Below are 19877 nucleotides of genomic sequence, written 5' to 3'. Positions count from 1 at the left end.
ACTATAGAATATAGACAGATATAGAGGGAAATTAGATTTAAAATCATATGAAGATTAATGTGAACAAGATTCTGTTGATCTTTTGGAATAACGGGATGAATAAGACATTAAATTAGAGAAATAGCCGTTATATTTCGTGAATGCATGACGACAAGCAATTGACTTAAGACAAAGAGGAAGGAAACAAATGGAACTAGCCGACCGTTGAGTAATGAATATGCACTTGTGACTTGTGACAAAATTTAATTAAATCTTGTTCTTAAAGAGTACAATGAGATAAAATAAGAAGCTTCGTTTTTGTATGAAATTGCTAGAATACAAAAGGGTATGCTCATTATTCATTAAAAACAAAGAATTGAAACTTGGTTATTATGTAGATTTAGGTTTGTATTCTTATACATTTTATTTACAGAACTCAATAATCCAGCAGTGATAAGCCTGGCAAACGAATTTGCAATGGTTGAAGCCAGAAGCTGCAGCCAAAGCTTCAAACTCAGCTCGTGACCTCTCTTTCCCACCGGAACATTGGGTGAACATCAACATGTCCATGTCAAAGGCAATGTTTGCGTTGATGTCACCATTCTCAGCGTCGTCAGGAGTGACTAATTCTATGACAACAACTTTACCGTTTTCTGGTAGTGATTTCCAACAGTTTTTAAGAATTTTTACACAGTCTTCATCAGTCCAATCATGAAGTATACGCTGTAAAACAATTAAAAACCCTAAAGTAAGTACAAAGTAATAAAAATGTTTTAAGATAAAAGAGTTGTTGAACACTTACTTTCAAGATCATGGCATCTCCAGTTGGAACATCCACAAACATATCTCCGGCCACATGTTCTACACCATGGTAAGAAGGTGCTTGTGCCAAGGCACAAGTCAGATCAAAATTAATACCCTTAATATGATGATATTTAGAAGTAACAACACCAAGGGTGTTGCCAACTCCTCCTCCTACATCAACCAACACTTCCACATCTTTGAAGCCTTCGTAGACTTCAAGAGCCTTCTTCACAACTGCAATTGTGAATCCGGTCTGGTTAAAGAGCTTGCTGAATCTCTCATCTGTTCCCATATAGTCGAAGAGTTTCATGCCACCATGTGCACGGCCAAATGCATCTCCTCCTTCTAGCACCACATCTTTCAATTGGGCCCTGAGAAAAAAGCGTATCAATAAGGGTAAGATTTATTGTATTTAAACTGAATGTTGTAGTTACTTTCAATCTATGAATAGAAAATTACCAGGTATTAAGGAAGACGCTGTCAAAATTGACAATGACTTGTGAAGCAAGGGATCCAATGTCTTGAATGTTATCTTTCAAGAAAAACCTACAAATTGGCTCGGCTCTGTAGACCCTCTCGCCCTTTCCAGCTTGGACCGTATCACACTTGACCATGGAATAGCTAGCGAGTAGACGAAGCATCCGGTCCAACAAAACTGGCGCCCCTGGGTTACGAGGTGTGGTTGGTAGCCTAGATGCTATCTCTGAAGGTGAGAGGAACACAGAGGCGGCGTAGAGAGTGTCAAAGACACCGAGCTCAAGAGCAGCTTTGAGAACCATCGGAAAGGCGGCAGCATTGGCTAGTCTCACGGCCATCAAACCCAGCTCATTATCATCATCAATAACAATTTGGGTTTTGGGGTCAGAGCTTACGGTTTCTTCAAAAAGGATTCCCATTTTTTTTTTCTTTTAGTATCTTTCTTTCACCGTCAGTTACCACACTGATTAGAAGCAAATATATTGAGAGAGAGAGGCTGATGTTGTGTGTTTTGTTCTATGTAGTGTTTGAGTATGATGATGATTTGATGGATCTTTGTTACTTCTTTTTATAACCAAGGCTTAGCCTCTTCTTATTTAATTTCAATTAATAATACTGGTGGTGTGCCGGTCCATTTGGCTGGCTGAATGGTCTCTCTAAGTAAGAACCATTCTTGGCGGCTGAAACAGTCTCTCTAAGTAAGAACCAGTCTTTGTTTCAAGTCAGTTGGTTTATAAAGTCAATGTTCAAAAGAGAGATTTACTTAGGCTGTTATGCAACTGGATTGTTAATTTTTGGAATTGAATGATGTGAAATGCTTTATTTTATTAATTCACCATTTTACATGAATTGAATGAAACACTTATTCTATCAATCCACAAAAAATAGATAAATACAAAGAGGAATGATTCCAAAACAAATTTGGTTACGAATGAATGAAATGAATTCAATTTTATTTTTTGCTGTATTCCATTTTTATCATTTCAATTTTTTTCATTCCATCAATTTCTTTATCGTTTTACCAGTTACACTCTAAATTAATCACTGTGTCAACCAAAGAGTGTGTTTTAGGCTTTCGAATGGTAGGTCGATAATTGTAGCAAAAAAAATTACATGTATTTTTTTTTTTTTTTTGGATAACAATCGTTACATGTATCTATATATCTTTTTTTGTTCTTCAATTTGATCGACATAATATTATAATATACTCGAGAATACGCAAGCTGCCACTTGATTAGAACGATTGCGACATAGGAAGGCAATATAAATATTGATTCTTCAGTTTGTGAGTGTAACATTACGTTGACCTTTATGGCCTCCATCATGAGTTGTCCTTCCAGGAAGGTCACAAGAATTTGGATTGTCAAACTTCATTAACTATATTATCTAGGACTCAATGATCAGAACATAATTTAGGATTAGTTACACCAATTAATCATAAGATACTTGAGTTTTTTTTTTCTTCTAAAAGCAGCCTTATAATGGACCAAAATAAGTAAATTACAATGGTTCAGTACCGGTGCCAGTCGCATCCCTGGTCCGGTTTATTGACCGCCAAGTCAAGAACAATTGCCTGTCTATCTCAGCAATGGGGAGTCAAAAGCATGGAGCTCTTTTGCAGCGATAGTTTTGCTTCACAAGCATAAATTTCAAATTTTTATGTCGGGTGTAAGGCTATCTTTTAGTTAAAATGTTCAGTTAAACAAAATCAAGTTACACATGATGTACCAAAGCTTTTTTCTTGAATAAATTTAACATATTACTCAAAAAAAAAAATTACATACGTTACGTGTGCGACCTAAACTGCCTTTGTTTTTTTAACATTTAGACCAAAAAAAAAAAACTGCCTTTGTTTTCGCATGGTTATGTAAGGGAGGCAATGAGTGGTTACTGGTTATACATAGGAAAGTTGCATTTTTTTTTTGCAAAAAGATAATAATTCAAATAAATGACATCACACCAAAACAAACTTTAATATTTATTTTCCTCCAAAACCATATGCGAGCATGGTATTTAGTTAGTGGTTTTGTTTCATATTTAAACATATGATTTAATATACTTAATTTTTACTTATCTTAATTTCAACTTATATAATTCAACCTTATCAACTAACTTAAAGACATGATACACATCCTAAATTATTTCGTTATGAACATAAGAAGATCCATGCTACGAACATAGAAGCCAAAATAATAAAATGATAAGTTTGGAGGAAACATAACTGTTTTGCAGATTTATTCATTAGCGAACAAATAGAGTTATTTATACAAACTATATAATTATCTAAATAGTTTTTAGAATAAAAATCTAATTTACACACAAATATTAATTTTCCTAATAATTACAATGAAATACATTCCACGTGATTTCATAATTTCGAGATCTCTCAACTATATATTGTGTATGTGGTGCATAATAAAACGTTCGGTTCATAAATATAGATTGTATGAGAATTGTATATGCTCTTTTCTTTTGGTACAACCTTTGTTTCCAAAGGGATTGTTCTTGAAATTGGCTAACAATGATTAACTTAAATATATTTTGGTCAGATATTTTTTTTTATAACATTCTATAGTTATGAACAAGCTTTAGATTCTTCAACCATTTTCAATAATAGAAATTTTCCAGGATTTAGTGTTTTGTCATTTTATAGGTTCATTAAGCTTAGATTCTTCTCTTTTTAATTTATTAATTTTTATTCTATAACATTCAATTTAAGTATATCACTGGCAAATCAGCAACTAAGCATATTCGGAAATTCTCTCTCTCTCTCTTAGAGATAAAGTAGATCTAGTTTTTTTCCGGCGACGGACGGCGCGTGAGCGTGCGTGCCGTCGCCGGAGCTCCTTTGTGTGACCAATCAAGCTCGTGGTTCTCGTTTCTAGCTCGCCTCCTCTCCTCTCGGCCTTGCCTTAGCTCTGAAACAAGCACCCACGGTGGTTCTCGTTCTAGAGTAACGGCGCGGTCACGTTGAGGTTGGCGCGGGGAAGCTGTCCGTTTTGTCAAGTTTGTGTTTTATCTCCGAGAGACGGAGGCTGAGTCAGCCTCGTCGACGTCGGTTCTGTTATCGGGAGACGAAGGCTTTGCCAGCTTCGCCGTCGCCGAGTTTGTCGCCGGAGGGTGAAGACTCCCTATGTCTTGCGCTGTCGGCTAAAGTGGGTCCAGGTCTTTGGACTTTTCTGGAGCGGTTTGTGATCTGATTTTGGATCGGGTTTTTTTAGGGTTAAAGTTAGAGTTTGGGTCACGGTGGTGGTGACGAGGGTTTAAAGGGAGAAAGTGGTGGTTCTCGTTTCGCATGTCCAGTGTTTGAGGTGGTTCAAAGTCGGAGAAGCCGTGATGTGGCGGTGAAATTCTCTGGCGTGAAGACTTTGCGGAGTAGATTAGATCGAGGTTGGTAGAGGCGGTTTGGTTCTTGTAATCTGTGAGGGGTTCGTGGGTCGCCGACGATGAGATATCAGTTTAAGCTCTCCGGCGACGGCGATGAAGTTTTTTAGAAGAAGTTTATGCGGTTCTCGGTTCGACTGTCCAGCGTTTCTGGTGGTCCAAAGTCGGAGGCGTTCTCGGTTATCTGATGAACCCTCCGGCGTGAAGACAGTACGGAGGTGAACGTGTGTGTACGTGCGGAGGCTCTGCAGGTTCGGAGCTCCGGCGGTAGTGTCTAGGGCGATCGGCCCGGTTTCTAGTTGTTTGGGCCGTGTGGCCGTCGTGTATTTCCTGGGCTTGGCCCTTTGTTTGTATATGTCTTCTGGCCCGTTTCGTGGGTTTTGTTTAAATTCTGTTATGGTTGGGCTTCGGCCCTGGGCTTGGCCCATCTATTAATAAAAACAATTTGGGAAAAAAAAAAAAAAGTATATCACTGGCTCGTGGGTCCAGCTCGGTGGCTGAATAGTATATGTGGAGAAAAACTAGCTTTGCATACCTTTTGAGGACGATGATTGCTTATACATTTGTAATAGTAAAAGGTGGGTATATCTGAATTCAGTTAATTAGAACTAGTTCCTAGACAGTAGAGAGACAATCAGAAATTAAATATTTTTATTGCTTGAAGCTGTATTACATCAAGAAGACGAATTGAGACATTACATGGGATTAACCATAAATTTAAACATTTTATTTACAGAACTCAATAACCCAACAGTGGTAAGCTTGGCAAACGAATTTGCAATGGGTGAAGCAAGATTCTGCGGCTAACGCTTCAAACTCAGCTCGAGACCTCTCTTTTCCACCGGAACATTGTGTGAACATCAACATATCCATATCAAAAGCAATGTTCGAGTTGATATCTCCACTCTCAGCACTATCAGGAGTGACTAGCTCTATGACAACTACTTTACCATTTTCAGGAAGTGATTTCCAGCAGTTTTTAAGAATCTTCACGCAGTCCTCGTCAGTCCAATCATGAAGTATACGCTGTAATTCAAAAACAATCAAAAGAAATAAGTACAAAGTACTACATATATACGTACTTGAATATGTGTTATGATAAGAGAGTTACTAAACATACTTTCAAGATCATGGCGTCTCCGGTTGGAACATCCACAAACATATCTCCGGCGACATGTTCCACCCCAGGGTATGAAGGTGCTTGTGCCAAGGCACATGTCAGATCAAAATTAATACCTTTAATATTGGGGTACTTGGAAGTAACAACACCAAGAGTGTTACCAACTCCTCCTCCCACATCAACTAAAACATTTACACCGTTGAAACCTTGGTAAACTTCAAGAGCCTTCTTTACGACAGCGATGGTAAATCCGGTCTGGTTAAAGAGCTTGCTGAATCTCTCATCTGTTCCCATATAGTCGAAGAGTTTCATGCCACCATGTGCACGGCCAAATGCATCTCCTCCTTCTAGCACCACATCTTTCAATTGGGCCCTGAGAAAAATGCGTATCAATAAGGGTAAGATTTATTATATTTAAACTGAATGTTGTAATAACTTTCAATCTATGAATAAAAAATTACCAGGTATTAAGGAAGACGCTGTGAAAATTGACAATGACTTGGGAAGCAAGGGATCCAATGTCTTGAATGTTATCTTTCAAGAAGAACCTACAAATTGGCTCGGCTCTGTAGACCCTCTCGCCTTTTCCAGCTTGGTCCGTACCGCACTTGACCATGGAATAGCTAGCGAGTAGACGAAGCATTCGGTCCAATAAAGCTGGCGCCTCCGGGTTACGTGGTGCAGTTGGTAGCCTAGTTGCTATCTCAGATGGTGAGAGGAACACAGAGGCGGCATAGAGAGTGTCGAAGACACCGAGTTCAAGGGCAGCTTTGAGAACCATGGGAAAGGCTGCAGCATTGGCTATTCTCACGGCCATTAATCCCAACTCATTATCATCATCGGTAGCAATTTGGATTGTGGGGTTAGAGCTTAAGGTTTCTTCAAAAAGGATTCCCATTTTTTTTTATGATCTTTTCTTTCTTCTCCTTCAAGGTACCTTGGTGATTACACTGATCAGAAGCAAGGGAACAGAGAGATAGAGAATGTGTGTGTGTGTGTGTGTATTTGTTTCTTATGTGTAATGTTGAGGATGATGAAATGATGGATCCTGGTTTCTCCTTTTTATAGCTAAGGCTTAGCCTCCTCTTTCTTTCTTTAATTTATTTTATTATATCGTCGGCTTGCCGATCCATTTGGTTGGCTGAATAGTCTGAGTCTTATGTAGAAAAGTAAGAGCCAGTTTTGGCGGCTGAAACAATTAGATTTTGTTTTAAGTTAGTTTGAGTTTTTAGTAGAAGTCAAGGCATTTTAATTTCAACACTATGATGCAACCAAGTCGGGATAAGTAAAATATCCATTCAATTCGTTATATGTTTTTATTTTGTTTTTATCCGAACAGAAAAATAAAATACTAATATGCAGTATACATTAAAACTGAAACAAATAACAAATACTAATATTTTTAAAAATGGATATCCGATCTGATCTGTTATATGTATATATATAAAATTATATAGTTACTGTATTTATATAAGCTTTAGAATATCTATATTTATTTAAAATGATTATTTTAGACATTAGAGTTTTAAAAGTAAATATTCTTTTTTTGTAATAGCATATTACTATTTTATATTATTGCAGGATTTTTTTTTTTTTAGTTTTTCTAATTTTATTGTATTTATAAGAATTAAATCAGATTTGTTTTTATCCAAACACCAAATATTCGTGTATTTGCAAATCAGATCGAATCCAATCAAATAAATGACTATTCAGACAGAACAAATCAAATCACGAATACTTCTAAAAATTAGATATCGATTTGTATCTATCTCTACAACCAAGTGACTATATAAGTTCATCTTATACATGTTTGCAGAGTAACATAACCTATAGAAGAAAATCTTGGGAAATCTTCAGTTTGCTAAGTATTTCGTTCTTCAATTTGACCAACATGATAATATTATAATACTCGAGACATGCGTATGCAAATGCATGACTCCAACTTTATCCGGACGAGTGTGACTAAGGAAGGGGACAACCATTTGGTCCATCGAAGCGAGTGTGTAACATCACAAGTGTCCTTTATGGCATACATCTTATTTTGTCTATCCTTCGAGGAAGTTCACAAATTGCTGTCAAACTTCACTAATTATGCCATGTTGGACTTAGTCAGCATAAACAAAACTGAATTCTTTTGTTTGAAGTAACCATATAAAAGGATTTCTCCACAAAAAAAAAAAATAGTATAAAATAACAAGTTAAGTTACAAATTAAGTTGGTAAATGTCCAAACGATATTCTCTATTTTCTTAAGAAAAAAAAAACAAAGGCAGTATAGCTAATGTATATACGGTTGATAAGAAGGTTTCATATAATATCATGCAAATATATATATGCTTAAATTTATGAAATAACAAGAAGATAACATCTAGTTTTAACTTTTTGTCCAAAACCATATAAAACTAGGTGTTTCGCTTGCACATACATGCATAAATATTTTATACGCTTCATTTCATATTTATATCAATCTAAATCTAATATGTAAATATATTTTTAAATTTAACTAAAGCAAAGAATATTATTTCATGTTTTTTTGCAATACTAGAAAATTGAACATTAAATTAGAGAAGTAACCTTTGTGTGAGTCTTGTGAGCTCTTCAAAAGGAATCTCATGTGGCTAATTAACTAGATAAAGTTGGTTCTCAAAGAGTAAAACAAAAAGCTTATTATTATTTCACATTTCTTGAACATACACATACACACAAATGTATGATCATCACAAACAAAGAATCGGAACCAAGATGAAACTAACATTTAAAGAGGTTTTATTTTATATTTTACACATCTTCTTTACAAAACTCAATAATCCAACAGTGATATGCCTGGCAAACGAATTTGCACTGGTTGAAGCCAGCAGCTGCAGCTAAAGCTTTAAACTCCGCACGTGACCTCTCTTTTCCACCAGAACATTGTGTGAACATCAACATATCCATATCAAAGGCAATGTTTGCGTTGATGTCACCATTCTCTGCGTCATCAGGAGTGACTAATTCTATGACAACAATTTTACCGTTGTTTGGTAGTGATTTCCAACAATTTTTAAGAATATTCACGCAGTCTTCGTCTGTCCAATCATGAAGTATGCGCTGTAATACAAAAATAATACCATCAGTAAGTACAAAATACTAGTATACATACGCTGTCAATAAATATGAATGATAAGTTGATGAACTTACTTTCAAAATCATGGTATCTCCGGTTGGAACATCAACAAACATATCTCCGGGGACATGTTCCACCCCAGGATAAGAGGGTGCTTGTGCCAAGGCACAAGTCAGATCAAAGTTGATACCCTTAATATGAGGATACTTGGAAGTAACAACACCAAGGGTGTTACCTACTCCTCCTCCCACATCAACCAACACTTTCACATCTTTGAAGCCTTCATAGACGTCAAGAGCCTTCTTCACAACCGCAATTGTGAATCCTGTCTGGTTAAAGAGCTTGCTGAATCTCTCATCAGTTCCCATATAGTCGAAGAGTTTCATGCCACCATGTGCTCGGCCAAATGCATCTCCTCCTTCTAGCACCACATCTTTCAATTGTGCCCTATAATTCACATATTGATAAGATTAAGATTTCATAACCGTATAAATAACGATTCTAACATTGATAACATGAAAATTGTTACTCATTTAATTTTGAAAATTACCATGTATTGAGGAAGACGCTGTCAAAATTAACGATGACTTGTGAAGCAAGGGATCCAATATCTTGAATTTTATCTTTCAAGAAGAACCTACAAATTGGCTCGGCTCTATACGCTCTCTCGCCCTTCACGGATGAGACCTTATTGCACTTGACCATGGCGTAGCTAGCGAGTAAACGAAGCATCCGGTCCAACAAAACCGGTGCCTCAGGGTTACGTGGCGTAGTTGGTAGCCTACTCGCTATGTCGGATGGTGAGAGGAACGAGTCGGTGCGAGCGGCATCGGCGTAGAGAGTGTCAAAGACACCGAGCTCAAGAGCAGCCTTGAGAACCATGGGAAAGGCTGCGGCATTGGCTAGTCTCACGGCCATCAAACCCAACTCATTATCATCATCAATAACAGTTTGGGTTTTAGGGTTAGAGCTTAAGGTTTCTTCAAAAGGGAACCCCATTGTTTCTTTCTTCTCTTTCAAGGCACCGTACACTGATGAGAAGCAGTGAGAGAAGGAGAGTATGTGTTTGTGTGTGTCCGTTTTGTAGCGTCGGATATAATGATTTAGTATATTTCTGATGCATCTTGGATTCTCCTTTTATAGCTAAAGCTTAGATATTTTTTTCTATTTATTTAATTTCATATAAATTATTGTTGGCTCGCCGGTCCATCTTGGGCGCTGAATAGTCTCTGTTAGAAAACTAATAACCAGTTTTGGCTGTGATATCTTGTTTCAACTTTCAAGTAAGTGGATTTAGTCAGAGTTCAAAGCTGAGATTCAATTAAAATTTACTACCATTAGCGGGCTATTAAAAATATATCCTTTCTAAATCATCTGTTCCAAGTCTACAAACTAGTTATTATAAACAGCAAATATTCTAAATTAATTATCTGTTTTGTTGTTTATGTATTTGTTCAATTGGATCGACATATCAATTAATTTAATACTACAACGGTGCATATTATAGCAACCACTTGATCACGACAACTACGGAGTGAGATTAGCAAAAGACCAGTTCTTCTTGGATACTAAATTAATTTATTAATTATTTTCCTCTATTATTCCTATTCTTGTGTTATTTCCCTTCAATCTCACGAATAAATATAAGAAAATATTTCTAAAAATTAAATAAAAAAATATTTCTTAAAAACAAGGCCCTTTGACAAAAGCTCTAACGTATATGCCCTGCATATTTCGAACAGCCATTATTATTTTTAAATCGTTTCAAACCTTTCAGATATATCAACTGGTTTTTGTCTTATTTATTGTCAACTGGAATTGTTTTATTTATTTAGTTTTAAGTATGAAAGATGGTGACCTTAATGATTATCTCATTCGATTAGTCAATCTTGTAGAAATAGTAATATAGGCCGTTGCTTAATTTATGCTCGTATATTATCGGCCCCCTAATAAGTTCAGCCCATTTTTAATAAAGCCCGTTTGTGTTAGTACCAAATAAGTTTCAAGTGTTCTGTCGACATGAAATGACAGTGAAGAATTGTAATTTGATTAGTTAAGATCTAATAGAAATCTATACTATACTAAAAGGGGATATAAACTCCTCTTAGAGTGTCCACGTAGGCACAAAAAATCGTCCAATCAGAGAGTCCGAAATTGCCACGTCATCTCATTTATTTTTTCGTAAAAAATGAAAAAACAATGCAAAGGAAAGGATCGAACCCGGGTTTGTATGACATAAATATATGACATATATCACTAAGTCATTGATAATCTCTTGGACACATATACAAGAATCACTAAATATGTAAGCACAAACTCTTATGTACATTTACAATAATATGGATTCAACTTTCAAGACTCCGACACTTTGTTTTGTAAAAAAATAAAAGTAAGTGACTAAGCTAATATATTCTTTGAAAGTGTGAGAACATTGACAAATATGAAAAAACATATAATTTTGTTTTCGTGACAAAGTTAAGAATTTTGTAAAAGTAAGTTTAACATATAAATTTTCGTGACAAATATGAAAAAGCATAGATTTTTGTACAATTTTGACAAAATAACTCAAAACATAGTTCTCTAATGTCTTAATAAAATATTATTTAAGGGTGCAATAATTAAATATATCAATTCAATAAATTTTGTAATTTATAGACAAAACAATAACACAACAAATTTTGAAACATTTGTTTAACCTATCGATTTCTTTTCAAGAGAATCCAACTAAACAAGATAAAAAAACAATTAGATTTATTTAATTACCATTATATTCAATTTTGATTAATTTCAAATTGTAATAATGTATCTTTTTGAAGTTACAAAAATAATAATGTTCTTTCTTTATTACACTAGCATTATATATAGATTCCATATACACAAATAAATATAATATAACAACATAAGCTTGCTTTTCCCGATTCATATGAAAACTTTTTAAGTTATCCACCAAAGCAAATTAATTAAATAAATCAAATTGTTAGAATACAACAAATTAATATATAATTTTATTTTAAATTAAATTATTTAAAAAATGTATTTTCATTAAAAACAAAATAATAAATAAGTAAAACTGATTTGATGGTAATTTTTATGACATACATATATTATGTGAAAGAAATATAAGCTTAATATGGAAAAAATCTTAAATACAAAAAACTCTAAAATTAACAAAAACCTAATAAAAATTAAACTATGATATCAATTGAAAGCTTCTTAGGCAATATTAATAAAATATTTAAGCGATAATTACACAAATTTGATTTTTTTTGCCAACCAAAAGTTTATTATTAATTAGCATCAGTTATTTCAAGATGTTTAAGAAATAATGGACTTAAATGATATATGAACTATGAATAGTAGTACTTTGTAAAGCTGACTTAGATAACACATCTGCACATCATTTCCAGTCTTTTTTGATGCCTAAATTCAATTTTTTCAGAACAGTTATTCCACAAAGAGATCGTATGAGATATTGTTTTGATATTCAGATTTGTTTCTTGACTGTTAAAAAGATTGATAACTGTAAAAATGTCTCCTTCGAATACTATATGTCTATAACTGAATCCCCAACATGAGAGAACTTTGTTTAAAAAGTAAATAATTTCATTTTTCTTATATTATATAATAAATATATATTATTTACTGATAATAAAAATATAGTTTTTCATCTATCACAAATATCTATGCAAATATGTGAATCAAGTACAACAATCAAACAACATAATGATTTTCACAAAGAAAATTTAAAAAATATATTTATGTTAAGTAGTCTTATTTAATATTCTTTATATAATGTAATACAATATTATACAATATTTTTTAGAATTGAGACATACATATATATCAGTTAGACAAATTAAGCGATAATTAGACAAATTTGATTTTTTTTCCAGCCAAAAGTTTATTATTAATTAACATCAGTTATTTCAAGATGTTTAAGAAAGGTTGGACAAAAAAAATAGGATGGACATAAATGATATATGAACTATGGATAGTATTTTGTAAAGATGACTTAGATAACACATCTGCACATCCATTTCCAATCCTTTTTGATGCCTAAATTCAATTTTTCCAGAGCAGTTATTCCACAAAGAGATTGTATGAGATATTGTTTTGATATTCAGATTTGTTTCTTGACGGTTAAGAAGATTAATAACTGTAAAAATGTCTCATTCGAATATGATGTATATAACCGAGTCCCCAACATAAGACAAGTTTGTCTTAAAAGTAAATAATTTTAATTTTTTTATATTATATAATAAAAATATATTATTTACTGATAATAAAAATATAGTTATTCATTTATCACAAATAACTATGCAAACATGTGAATCAAGTATAACAATCAAACAACATAATGATTTCAACAAATAAAATTTAAAAAATATATTTATGTTATGTAGTCTTATTTTATATTGTTTAAATATGTAATACAATATTATACATTATTTTTTTTAGAATTGAAAAATACATATAATATCTTATCTGCGCGTAGTGCGGTTAAAAAATCTAGTGTTGTTAATCATTGCAAAAACTCCTTTCAAGCCTACAATTTTGATATATTCAATTCTCATCTATGTGAAGCACAATTTAACTATTGACAACTTAATTAGTGCCGTCTTAACTAATAACAATAAATATACAGATTTATGTGATTTAGCGTCTCATGAGTAAGCTCGGAAGGACCACACGAGCAAAATTGGAATTCATATCCATCGGCATCAATATAAAAGGCATGCCCAATGACATCATTTTTACTACTTCGCAGGTTTTACCCATTAGAGTTCTAAACTTCTATATATGTATATATTGTATGTGTATATAGTTGTGGAGTCCATTATTTAAGTGGATAACCCTTTCTAAAATTTCTTAAAGTTTTGTTTTAAGTTTTGTTCCACAAAATAATGGACTCCACAACTACATACATACATACAATATATATATATATTCATATATGACAAGTTTAGAACACCAATAGATAGAACTTCCATTGGAAGTTTTTAGAAAGAGTTCTAAAAAAAACCAAAAAAAATAAATGAGATAAAACCAAAGAACAGGAGCTTTAACTAAAGGGTTTTAGCACCTCGTACGTGTCATCTTTGTATTGGTCTTCTCTCTCTCTTCCTCATCGTTGTTGCTCTCCTTCTCCAAATCCGTCCATGAAAGTTCGAATTCTTTGAGTTATGTATTGATTTGAAGCTTGTTAAACTCCTCGTTGGAACTGAAATTGAAATCACCTCTCTGCACTTCCTCCATGAATCGCCGATCGGTAATCAATCCGTAAACCCTAATCAATCGGATCCCACCTCGGCTCTAGAAAACAAAACTCAAACGTATGAAAGTGTAAACTCACGAACTCAAGAACTTCTTTATTAATCCCTTGTGGAAACTTTCTCAAAACCACAAGCTTCTCAAAAACTCATAAAACTCACACCTTTTGATCATCTCATGATCTCTCTATATATATTCCTATAGTTATCCTAATCCTATTAGTAAACACATATATTAGATAACTCTCAACTTAAAGATAACCCTTATCTTCTCTTTAGGATTAGGATGACTTCTTTCTCAAGCTTTCTTCAAGCTTACTCCAACATTCTCCTTCCTAAGCTTGAAACTCTCAGTCTCTAAGTCTTTCATGCCAATGAACTCTCTCATCTCCTTGAACTTTGTTCTTCCTAATGCCTTTGTCAAGATGTCCGCTTTCTGTTTCTCTCCTGGTACATGCTCAACTCCTACTTGTTCATTTTCAACACACTCTCGAATGAAATGGTATCTCTTGTGTATATGTTTACTTCTACCATGAAACACTGGGTTTCTTGTCAGTGCTATTGCAGACTGATTATCAATCCGAATGGTGACTCTCTCGCATGGCTGATCCATAATCTCGCTCAACAAGTCTTGTAACCATATAGCTTGTCTAGCTGCTTCAGTTGCTGCCATGAATTCAGCTTCGCAAGAAGACAATGCAACTGTGTCCTGTTTTTGTGAGCACCATGTGATTGGACTCTCTCCAAGATAGAAGATGTGACCCGTTGTACTCTTCCCGTCGTCTTGATCAGACTCAAAGCTGCTGTCACTGTAGCCTATAAGCCTTGGGACTCTCTGCGGTGATCGTTCAAATATTAGACCATATGATACACTTCCTCGAACGTATCTTAGTACCTGCTTCATTGCATTGCCGTGTGATTCTCTAGGGCTCTGCATATACCGCGATAAGACTCCAACACTATAGGATAAATCGGGTCTTGTATGGAGAAGGTAGCGTAGACAGCCTACATTTCTTCTGAACCTCGTTGCATCAATCTCACTCTCGTGTTCTGCTTTTGACAACTTCAACCCGATCTCCATTGGCGTCTGAACAGAGTTGCATTTATCCATTCCATCCTCCTCTAGTATTTTTGTTGCATAGCTTCTCTGTACCAACGTAATTCCACTATCATGTTGACTTACTTCTATGCCAAGGTAGTAGGTGAGTTTTCCTAAATCACTCATATCGAACTTGCTTGACATGTTCACCTTAAATTCCTTGATGATCATAACATTGGTGCCGGTTACGAACAGATCGTCCACATAGACTGCGACTATTAGTAACTCGCCGTTTACCATCTTGCGATAAACCGAAGGTTCCTTGGAGCACTTTTTAAATAAAAGTTCACAAAGTATCTGATTCAGCTTGTTGTTCCACGCTCGTGGTGCTTGCCTTAGACCGTAAAGTGCTTTATTAAGCTTGTACACCTTTCGTTCTTCTCCTTCCTTTTCGTAACCCTCCGGTTGTGTGACATAGACAACTTCTTTAAGCTCTCCGTGTAGGAACGCTGTCTTGACATCTAAGTGGTGTACTTCCCATCCGTGTGTTGCTGCTAAGTTGATGAGGAGCCTTATCGTCTCAAGTCGTGCCACAGGAGCAAAAACTTCATCAAAATCAATCCCGTGTCTTTGAACATAGCCTTTGGCAACTAGGCGAGATTTGTACTTGTTGATGCTTCCATCTGAGTTGCGCTTGATTTTAAACACCCACTTTAACCCAATTGGTTTTGCTCCGTATGGTAGATCCACCAATATCCATGTATTATTCTTTTCTATGGAATGTATCTCTTCCTCACACGCTCTTCTCCATTCCTTTGAATCCTTGGCTTCACTGAAGTTTCGTGGTTCATTGTTTAGGTACATTAATATCTCTTCTCCGAGCTCCTCAGCAAGTAGTATGTAGTCATCAAGGTACTTGGGTTTTGTATGTAGCCTCTCCGATCTTCTTAGCACTTGTGTTTCTTCTTCTATCATCTCCTCATTAGTTTCTATGTCCTCAAGTGATTGTGTTGAGGGCTCCTCTCCGGCATTCTGTTCTAAACGCAGCTGTTCTTCTTTCTCAAAATTGTCATCAATTCCATGGTTTCCGAAATTCCCAGTTGTTACCACAAAATCCCCGATGCTCTGTTCTTCTATACCATCCGTGTTCCAATTCCATCCTCTTGACTCATCAAATACGACGTCTCTGCTCACCACTATCTTTCGAGTTAGAGGTTCAAGTAGACGGTAAGCTTTTGATCCCGGCTCCGTTCCTAGATGTACTAACATTCGTGCTCGATCATCTAATTTTCTCAAGAATTTTCCATCTATTTTTGCATAGGCTATGCACCCGAAGACACGTAGATGGTCTATTCTTGGTTTCTTGCCTCTCAAACCTTCGTATGGTGTTTTTTCTTTTATAGCACGAGTAGCTACACGGTTTAGCAAGTAGGTTGAGTGGCGTATGGCTTCCCCCCATAGATAGTTCGGCATGTGCATATGCTTCAGAATGCTTCTCGCCATCTCCATCATAGTTCTGTTTCTACGCTCCACTACTCCGTTTTGTTGCGGGCTATAAGGCGCTGTTAAGTGACGTTTTATACCTGAGAGGTCACAGAAACTGTTAAACTCCTTGGATACAAATTCTCCTCCTCTATCTGTTCTGAAGGTTCCGATCTTCTTTCCCGTTTCTTTCTCTATTACCGCCTTGAGTTTCTTAAATTTCTCGAATGCTTCACCCTTTTCTTTCAACAGTATTGTCCACATGTATCTTGTGTTATCATCAATAACCACAAATATATATCTGTTCCCAGTTGATGTTTTTGGTGATATAGGTCCACATAAGTCTCCATGAAGCAATTCTAGTACCTCTCCTGCTCGGTATGTAGTTGCTTTTGGAAAAGAATGTCTTGCTTGTTTCCCAAGCAAACATGAACCGCATACTTCTTTCTCTATAGTTATACTTGGAAGACCAAGTACCAGCTCTTTCTGAATCATTCCTTTCAAAGACTCGAGATTTATGTGACCTAAACGAGCATGCCACCGTTTTGTCTCAGTAGTTGATGATAGATACAAACGTGCATTGCTCCTTATACCCATGTGAACTTTATACAACCTGTTCTTTGATCGTTTTGCTTTCACGAGTAGTTTTCCACGTTGATCATGCATTGTCAACTCCTCTCCTTTTAGCCTTATGTCACACCCTGCTTCTGTAGCCTGACCTAAACTTATGATACTACTTTTAAGATCAGGGATAAAATAAACATCTGTCATCTTTCTTGCATCGCCATTTATGTCAGTGAATGCAATTGTTCCCTTGCCTTTAATGTCTATCCTTGAGTCATCTCCAAATCTTACTTTTCCAGTGATAATATTATCAATCTTCGAAAAATATCTTCTATCACCAGTCATATGATTGCTCGCGCCATTGTCGAGATACCATATGTTTTCTCCTTCAGAACTTGTCTCATACTTCTCAGGTAAAACATTCTTTTCGTTTAAAAATACAACTTCATGCATCATCAGTTCGTCTGCTTCTTGTGTATCGGCATTATCTGTTTCCTGAGCTTCTTGTAGCTTAAGGAGGAGTTCCGGACATTGAGCCACAAAGTGGCCAACCTTATCGCATCGATAACAAGTTATCTTGGATGCATCTCTCTCTGTGTAAGTTCTTCCTCCATTAAAGCCTCTTCCTCCGTTATATCCTCTTCCTCCGTTGTATCCACCATTATATCCTCCGTTATATCCACCATTAAACCTACCACGTCCTCGTCCTCTGTAATAGGAGCGTCCTCCCCTACCTCTACCTTGGTAGGTATCTCCATGATATTGATTGTCTTGCGACCCACGGTTTGCTTGACTATTTTGTCCATCGCTGTTTGCATACATTAATTTTGTTTGATCTTCCTCACCATCTTCGTCATCAAGTATCCTTTCTTCGTACGCTTTTAAACGTCCAATGATTTCTTCAAAGTTTGTTGTATTGAGATCTAACATCTGTTCAAGTGAAGCGACCATATGAATATATTTTTTTCGAGGTAAACTTGAGAGAAATTTCTTCACAAGTTTCTTTTCTTCAATGGTTACTCCCAGTGCAGATGATTTTGCAGCAAGCTCGGACAGTTTTCCTCCAAAGTCGTCGATGGTATCAGTCTCTTTCATCTTCAGTCTGTCAAACTCGTTTGTTAATGTCTGCAACCTAGCTTCTCTTACTCGCTCAGCTCCCACGTATCTGGCTTTGATTGCATCCCATACTTGTTTGGCTTGATTCATCTCTCCTACTTGTAAGATAAGAGATTCAGGTATTGATTGAAATAATAGAGCAAGCGCTAGGATGTTTTTGTCGCTGCTCTCGGTTTCATCCTCTACTGCCTCCCAAGCTTTATGCACCATTAGCGTTATTTTCATTCTCATTGCCCACACCGTATAGTTTGTTGAGGTGAGCATAGGACACTTGATTGAAGAAGAACCCCCTCCTTCTTTTATCTTTCCGATCGCTGGAATTATGTCACTCATGTTCTCTGTTTTGGCTCTGATACCAAATCTAGAAAACAAAACTCAAACGTATGAAAGTGTAAACTCACGAACTCAAGAACTTCTTTATTAATCCCTTGTGGAAACTTTCTCAAAACCACAAGCTTCTCAAAAACTCATAAAACTCACACCTTTTGATCATCTCATGATCTCTCTATATATATTCCTATAGTTATCCTAATCCTATTAGTAAACACATATATTAGATAACTCTCAACTTAAAGATAACCCTTATCTTCTCTTTAGGATTAGGATGACTTCTTTCTCAAGCTTTCTTCAAGCTTACTCCAACATCGGCGTCTTCTTCCACGACTAGAGAGGAAGGGCATTGTCGAGATGAGAGCAGGAAACGGAGAGCTGGGTTTGAGGAAGAGCAGGCTCGTGTCCTCGCCACGTCTCTTCGTCACGTGGTGTAAGTATATTCGTTTATCTTTAATGTGTTTTGTGAGATTCTGAAGCCGAGGTTAGGATGGACGGAGGAAGCGATTATTGCAGGCTCCAGAGACGTTGGTGTGTCTCCTTCCATTGTTGGGTCTTTCTCCAGGAAAGAAGCTGCTCTTGTTGAGGTAAATGTCACTATCTCGTTTTGCTTACCTGATCTGTGATATCTTACCTGATTTGTGTGTCTCGTCTCTCTCTCTCTCTCTCTCTCTCTCTCTCTCTTTGATTAGTCTTCTGTCCTTTCCAAAGTCTGGACAAATCATTGTTTGATTCCGGATTCTTTTTTGTATCAGGGAGAAGACGGAGATTCATGGGTAATAATCATATCATGTTCTACTTAGCATCTGTTATCTTGCTTCTAGGGATTATCAGTTCATCCTTCAACATGCAGGTATTTTTTATTTTCATTTTAGCTCCTGGGATTTAATCATTTTCTAGCTGTTGAGTTTGATTTGCCTTTGTTTTCAGCGTTTACTCTTTGAAGCTACATGTTAAAAAGGATCAAACTTGGTCTTGATTTTTTGTCTAAACCAGGGTGTTGCAGCTCACCTTTCCCAGCAGAAACTGACCTCACGAATACTTCAGGTTTTCATCTTAAACCAAACCTATTTTAAGCATTTTTTTCTTAGATTCTCTAATCTTTCTTGTACCTTTTTTGCTGGATGAGATTGTAAAGGAAGTCAATGAGAATCCAAACGATGGATGGAAAGCTGCTCTCAATGATCGCTTTGCTAATGCCACCATGAGT

General features: G+C 35.8%; 3 protein-coding genes and 1 long non-coding RNA gene across 6 annotated transcripts; all 4 read right to left on the bottom strand.

The window, feature by feature from the left end:
- Positions 1 to 230: 230 nt before the first annotated feature.
- On the bottom strand, positions 231 to 3048 carry LOC103829390 (indole glucosinolate O-methyltransferase 1). The gene is made up of 3 exons (XM_009105059.3): positions 1243 to 3048; positions 782 to 1154; positions 231 to 702 (listed from the first exon to the last, which is right to left on the bottom strand). Exons 1-3 carry the CDS (start codon positions 1677 to 1679, stop codon positions 403 to 405), a joined length of 1110 nt encoding a protein of 369 aa, XP_009103307.2. The 5' UTR covers positions 1680 to 3048; the 3' UTR covers positions 231 to 402.
- Positions 3049 to 5282: 2234 nt separating this feature from the next.
- LOC103829389 (indole glucosinolate O-methyltransferase 2) lies at positions 5283 to 6871 on the bottom strand. The gene is made up of 3 exons (XM_009105058.3): positions 6226 to 6871; positions 5765 to 6137; positions 5283 to 5670 (listed from the first exon to the last, which is right to left on the bottom strand). The coding sequence occupies exons 1-3, from the start codon at positions 6660 to 6662 to the stop codon at positions 5371 to 5373; spliced, it is 1110 nt and encodes a 369-aa protein (XP_009103306.1). The 5' UTR covers positions 6663 to 6871; the 3' UTR covers positions 5283 to 5370.
- A 1540-nt stretch (positions 6872 to 8411) lies between these two features.
- Positions 8412 to 11319, bottom strand: LOC103829388 (indole glucosinolate O-methyltransferase 1). 3 transcript variants are annotated; one of them, XM_009105057.2, is made up of 3 exons: positions 9417 to 11319; positions 8941 to 9313; positions 8412 to 8850 (listed from the first exon to the last, which is right to left on the bottom strand). In XM_009105057.2, the coding sequence occupies exons 1-3, from the start codon at positions 9863 to 9865 to the stop codon at positions 8542 to 8544; spliced, it is 1131 nt and encodes a 376-aa protein (XP_009103305.2). In that variant the 5' UTR covers positions 9866 to 11319; the 3' UTR covers positions 8412 to 8541. The 3 variants fall into 3 exon arrangements, with proteins under 3 accessions (XP_009103305.2, XP_033131022.1, XP_033131023.1); XM_033275131.1 differs by having other exon boundaries at positions 9508 to 9660; XM_033275132.1 differs by having other exon boundaries at positions 9554 to 9640.
- A 2739-nt stretch (positions 11320 to 14058) lies between these two features.
- On the bottom strand, positions 14059 to 19178 carry LOC117126608. Its single transcript, XR_004449273.1, has 2 exons — positions 18981 to 19178; positions 14059 to 14172 (listed from the first exon to the last, which is right to left on the bottom strand). It is a non-coding gene; the product is annotated as an uncharacterized LOC117126608 (long non-coding RNA).
- Positions 19179 to 19877: the final 699 nt, after the last annotated feature.

Source organism: Brassica rapa, chromosome A07 (genome assembly GCF_000309985.2).
Source record: "Brassica rapa cultivar Chiifu-401-42 chromosome A07, CAAS_Brap_v3.01, whole genome shotgun sequence".
In the NCBI taxonomy this organism is placed as follows: domain Eukaryota; kingdom Viridiplantae; phylum Streptophyta; class Magnoliopsida; order Brassicales; family Brassicaceae; genus Brassica; species Brassica rapa.
The sequence above is the reverse complement of the archived record's forward strand: the minus strand, read 5'-3'. Positions and strand labels throughout refer to the sequence as shown.

What these genes read in the sequence shown, in the direction of transcription:
- LOC103829390 (XM_009105059.3), bottom strand. Translation starts at nt 1,679, where the DNA reads ATGGGAATCCTTTTTGAAGAAACCGTAAGCTCTGACCCCAAAACCCAA. An exon ending in AGCGTCTTCCTTAATACCTG is followed by an intron (nt 1,155 to 1,242) that starts GTAATTTTCTAT and finishes CTTTTTTCTCAG; the next exon opens with GGCCCAATTGAAAGATGTGG. An exon ending in GAGATGCCATGATCTTGAAA is followed by an intron (nt 703 to 781) that starts GTAAGTGTTCAA and finishes ATTGTTTTACAG; the next exon opens with CGTATACTTCATGATTGGAC.
- LOC103829389 (XM_009105058.3), bottom strand. Translation starts at nt 6,662, where the DNA reads ATGGGAATCCTTTTTGAAGAAACCTTAAGCTCTAACCCCACAATCCAA. An exon ending in AGCGTCTTCCTTAATACCTG is followed by an intron (nt 6,138 to 6,225) that starts GTAATTTTTTAT and finishes CATTTTTCTCAG; the next exon opens with GGCCCAATTGAAAGATGTGG. An exon ending in GAGACGCCATGATCTTGAAA is followed by an intron (nt 5,671 to 5,764) that starts GTATGTTTAGTA and finishes TTTGAATTACAG; the next exon opens with CGTATACTTCATGATTGGAC.
- LOC103829388 (XM_009105057.2), bottom strand. Translation starts at nt 9,865, where the DNA reads ATGGGGTTCCCTTTTGAAGAAACCTTAAGCTCTAACCCTAAAACCCAA. An exon ending in AGCGTCTTCCTCAATACATG is followed by an intron (nt 9,314 to 9,416) that starts GTAATTTTCAAA and finishes TGTGAATTATAG; the next exon opens with GGCACAATTGAAAGATGTGG. An exon ending in GAGATACCATGATTTTGAAA is followed by an intron (nt 8,851 to 8,940) that starts GTAAGTTCATCA and finishes TTTGTATTACAG; the next exon opens with CGCATACTTCATGATTGGAC.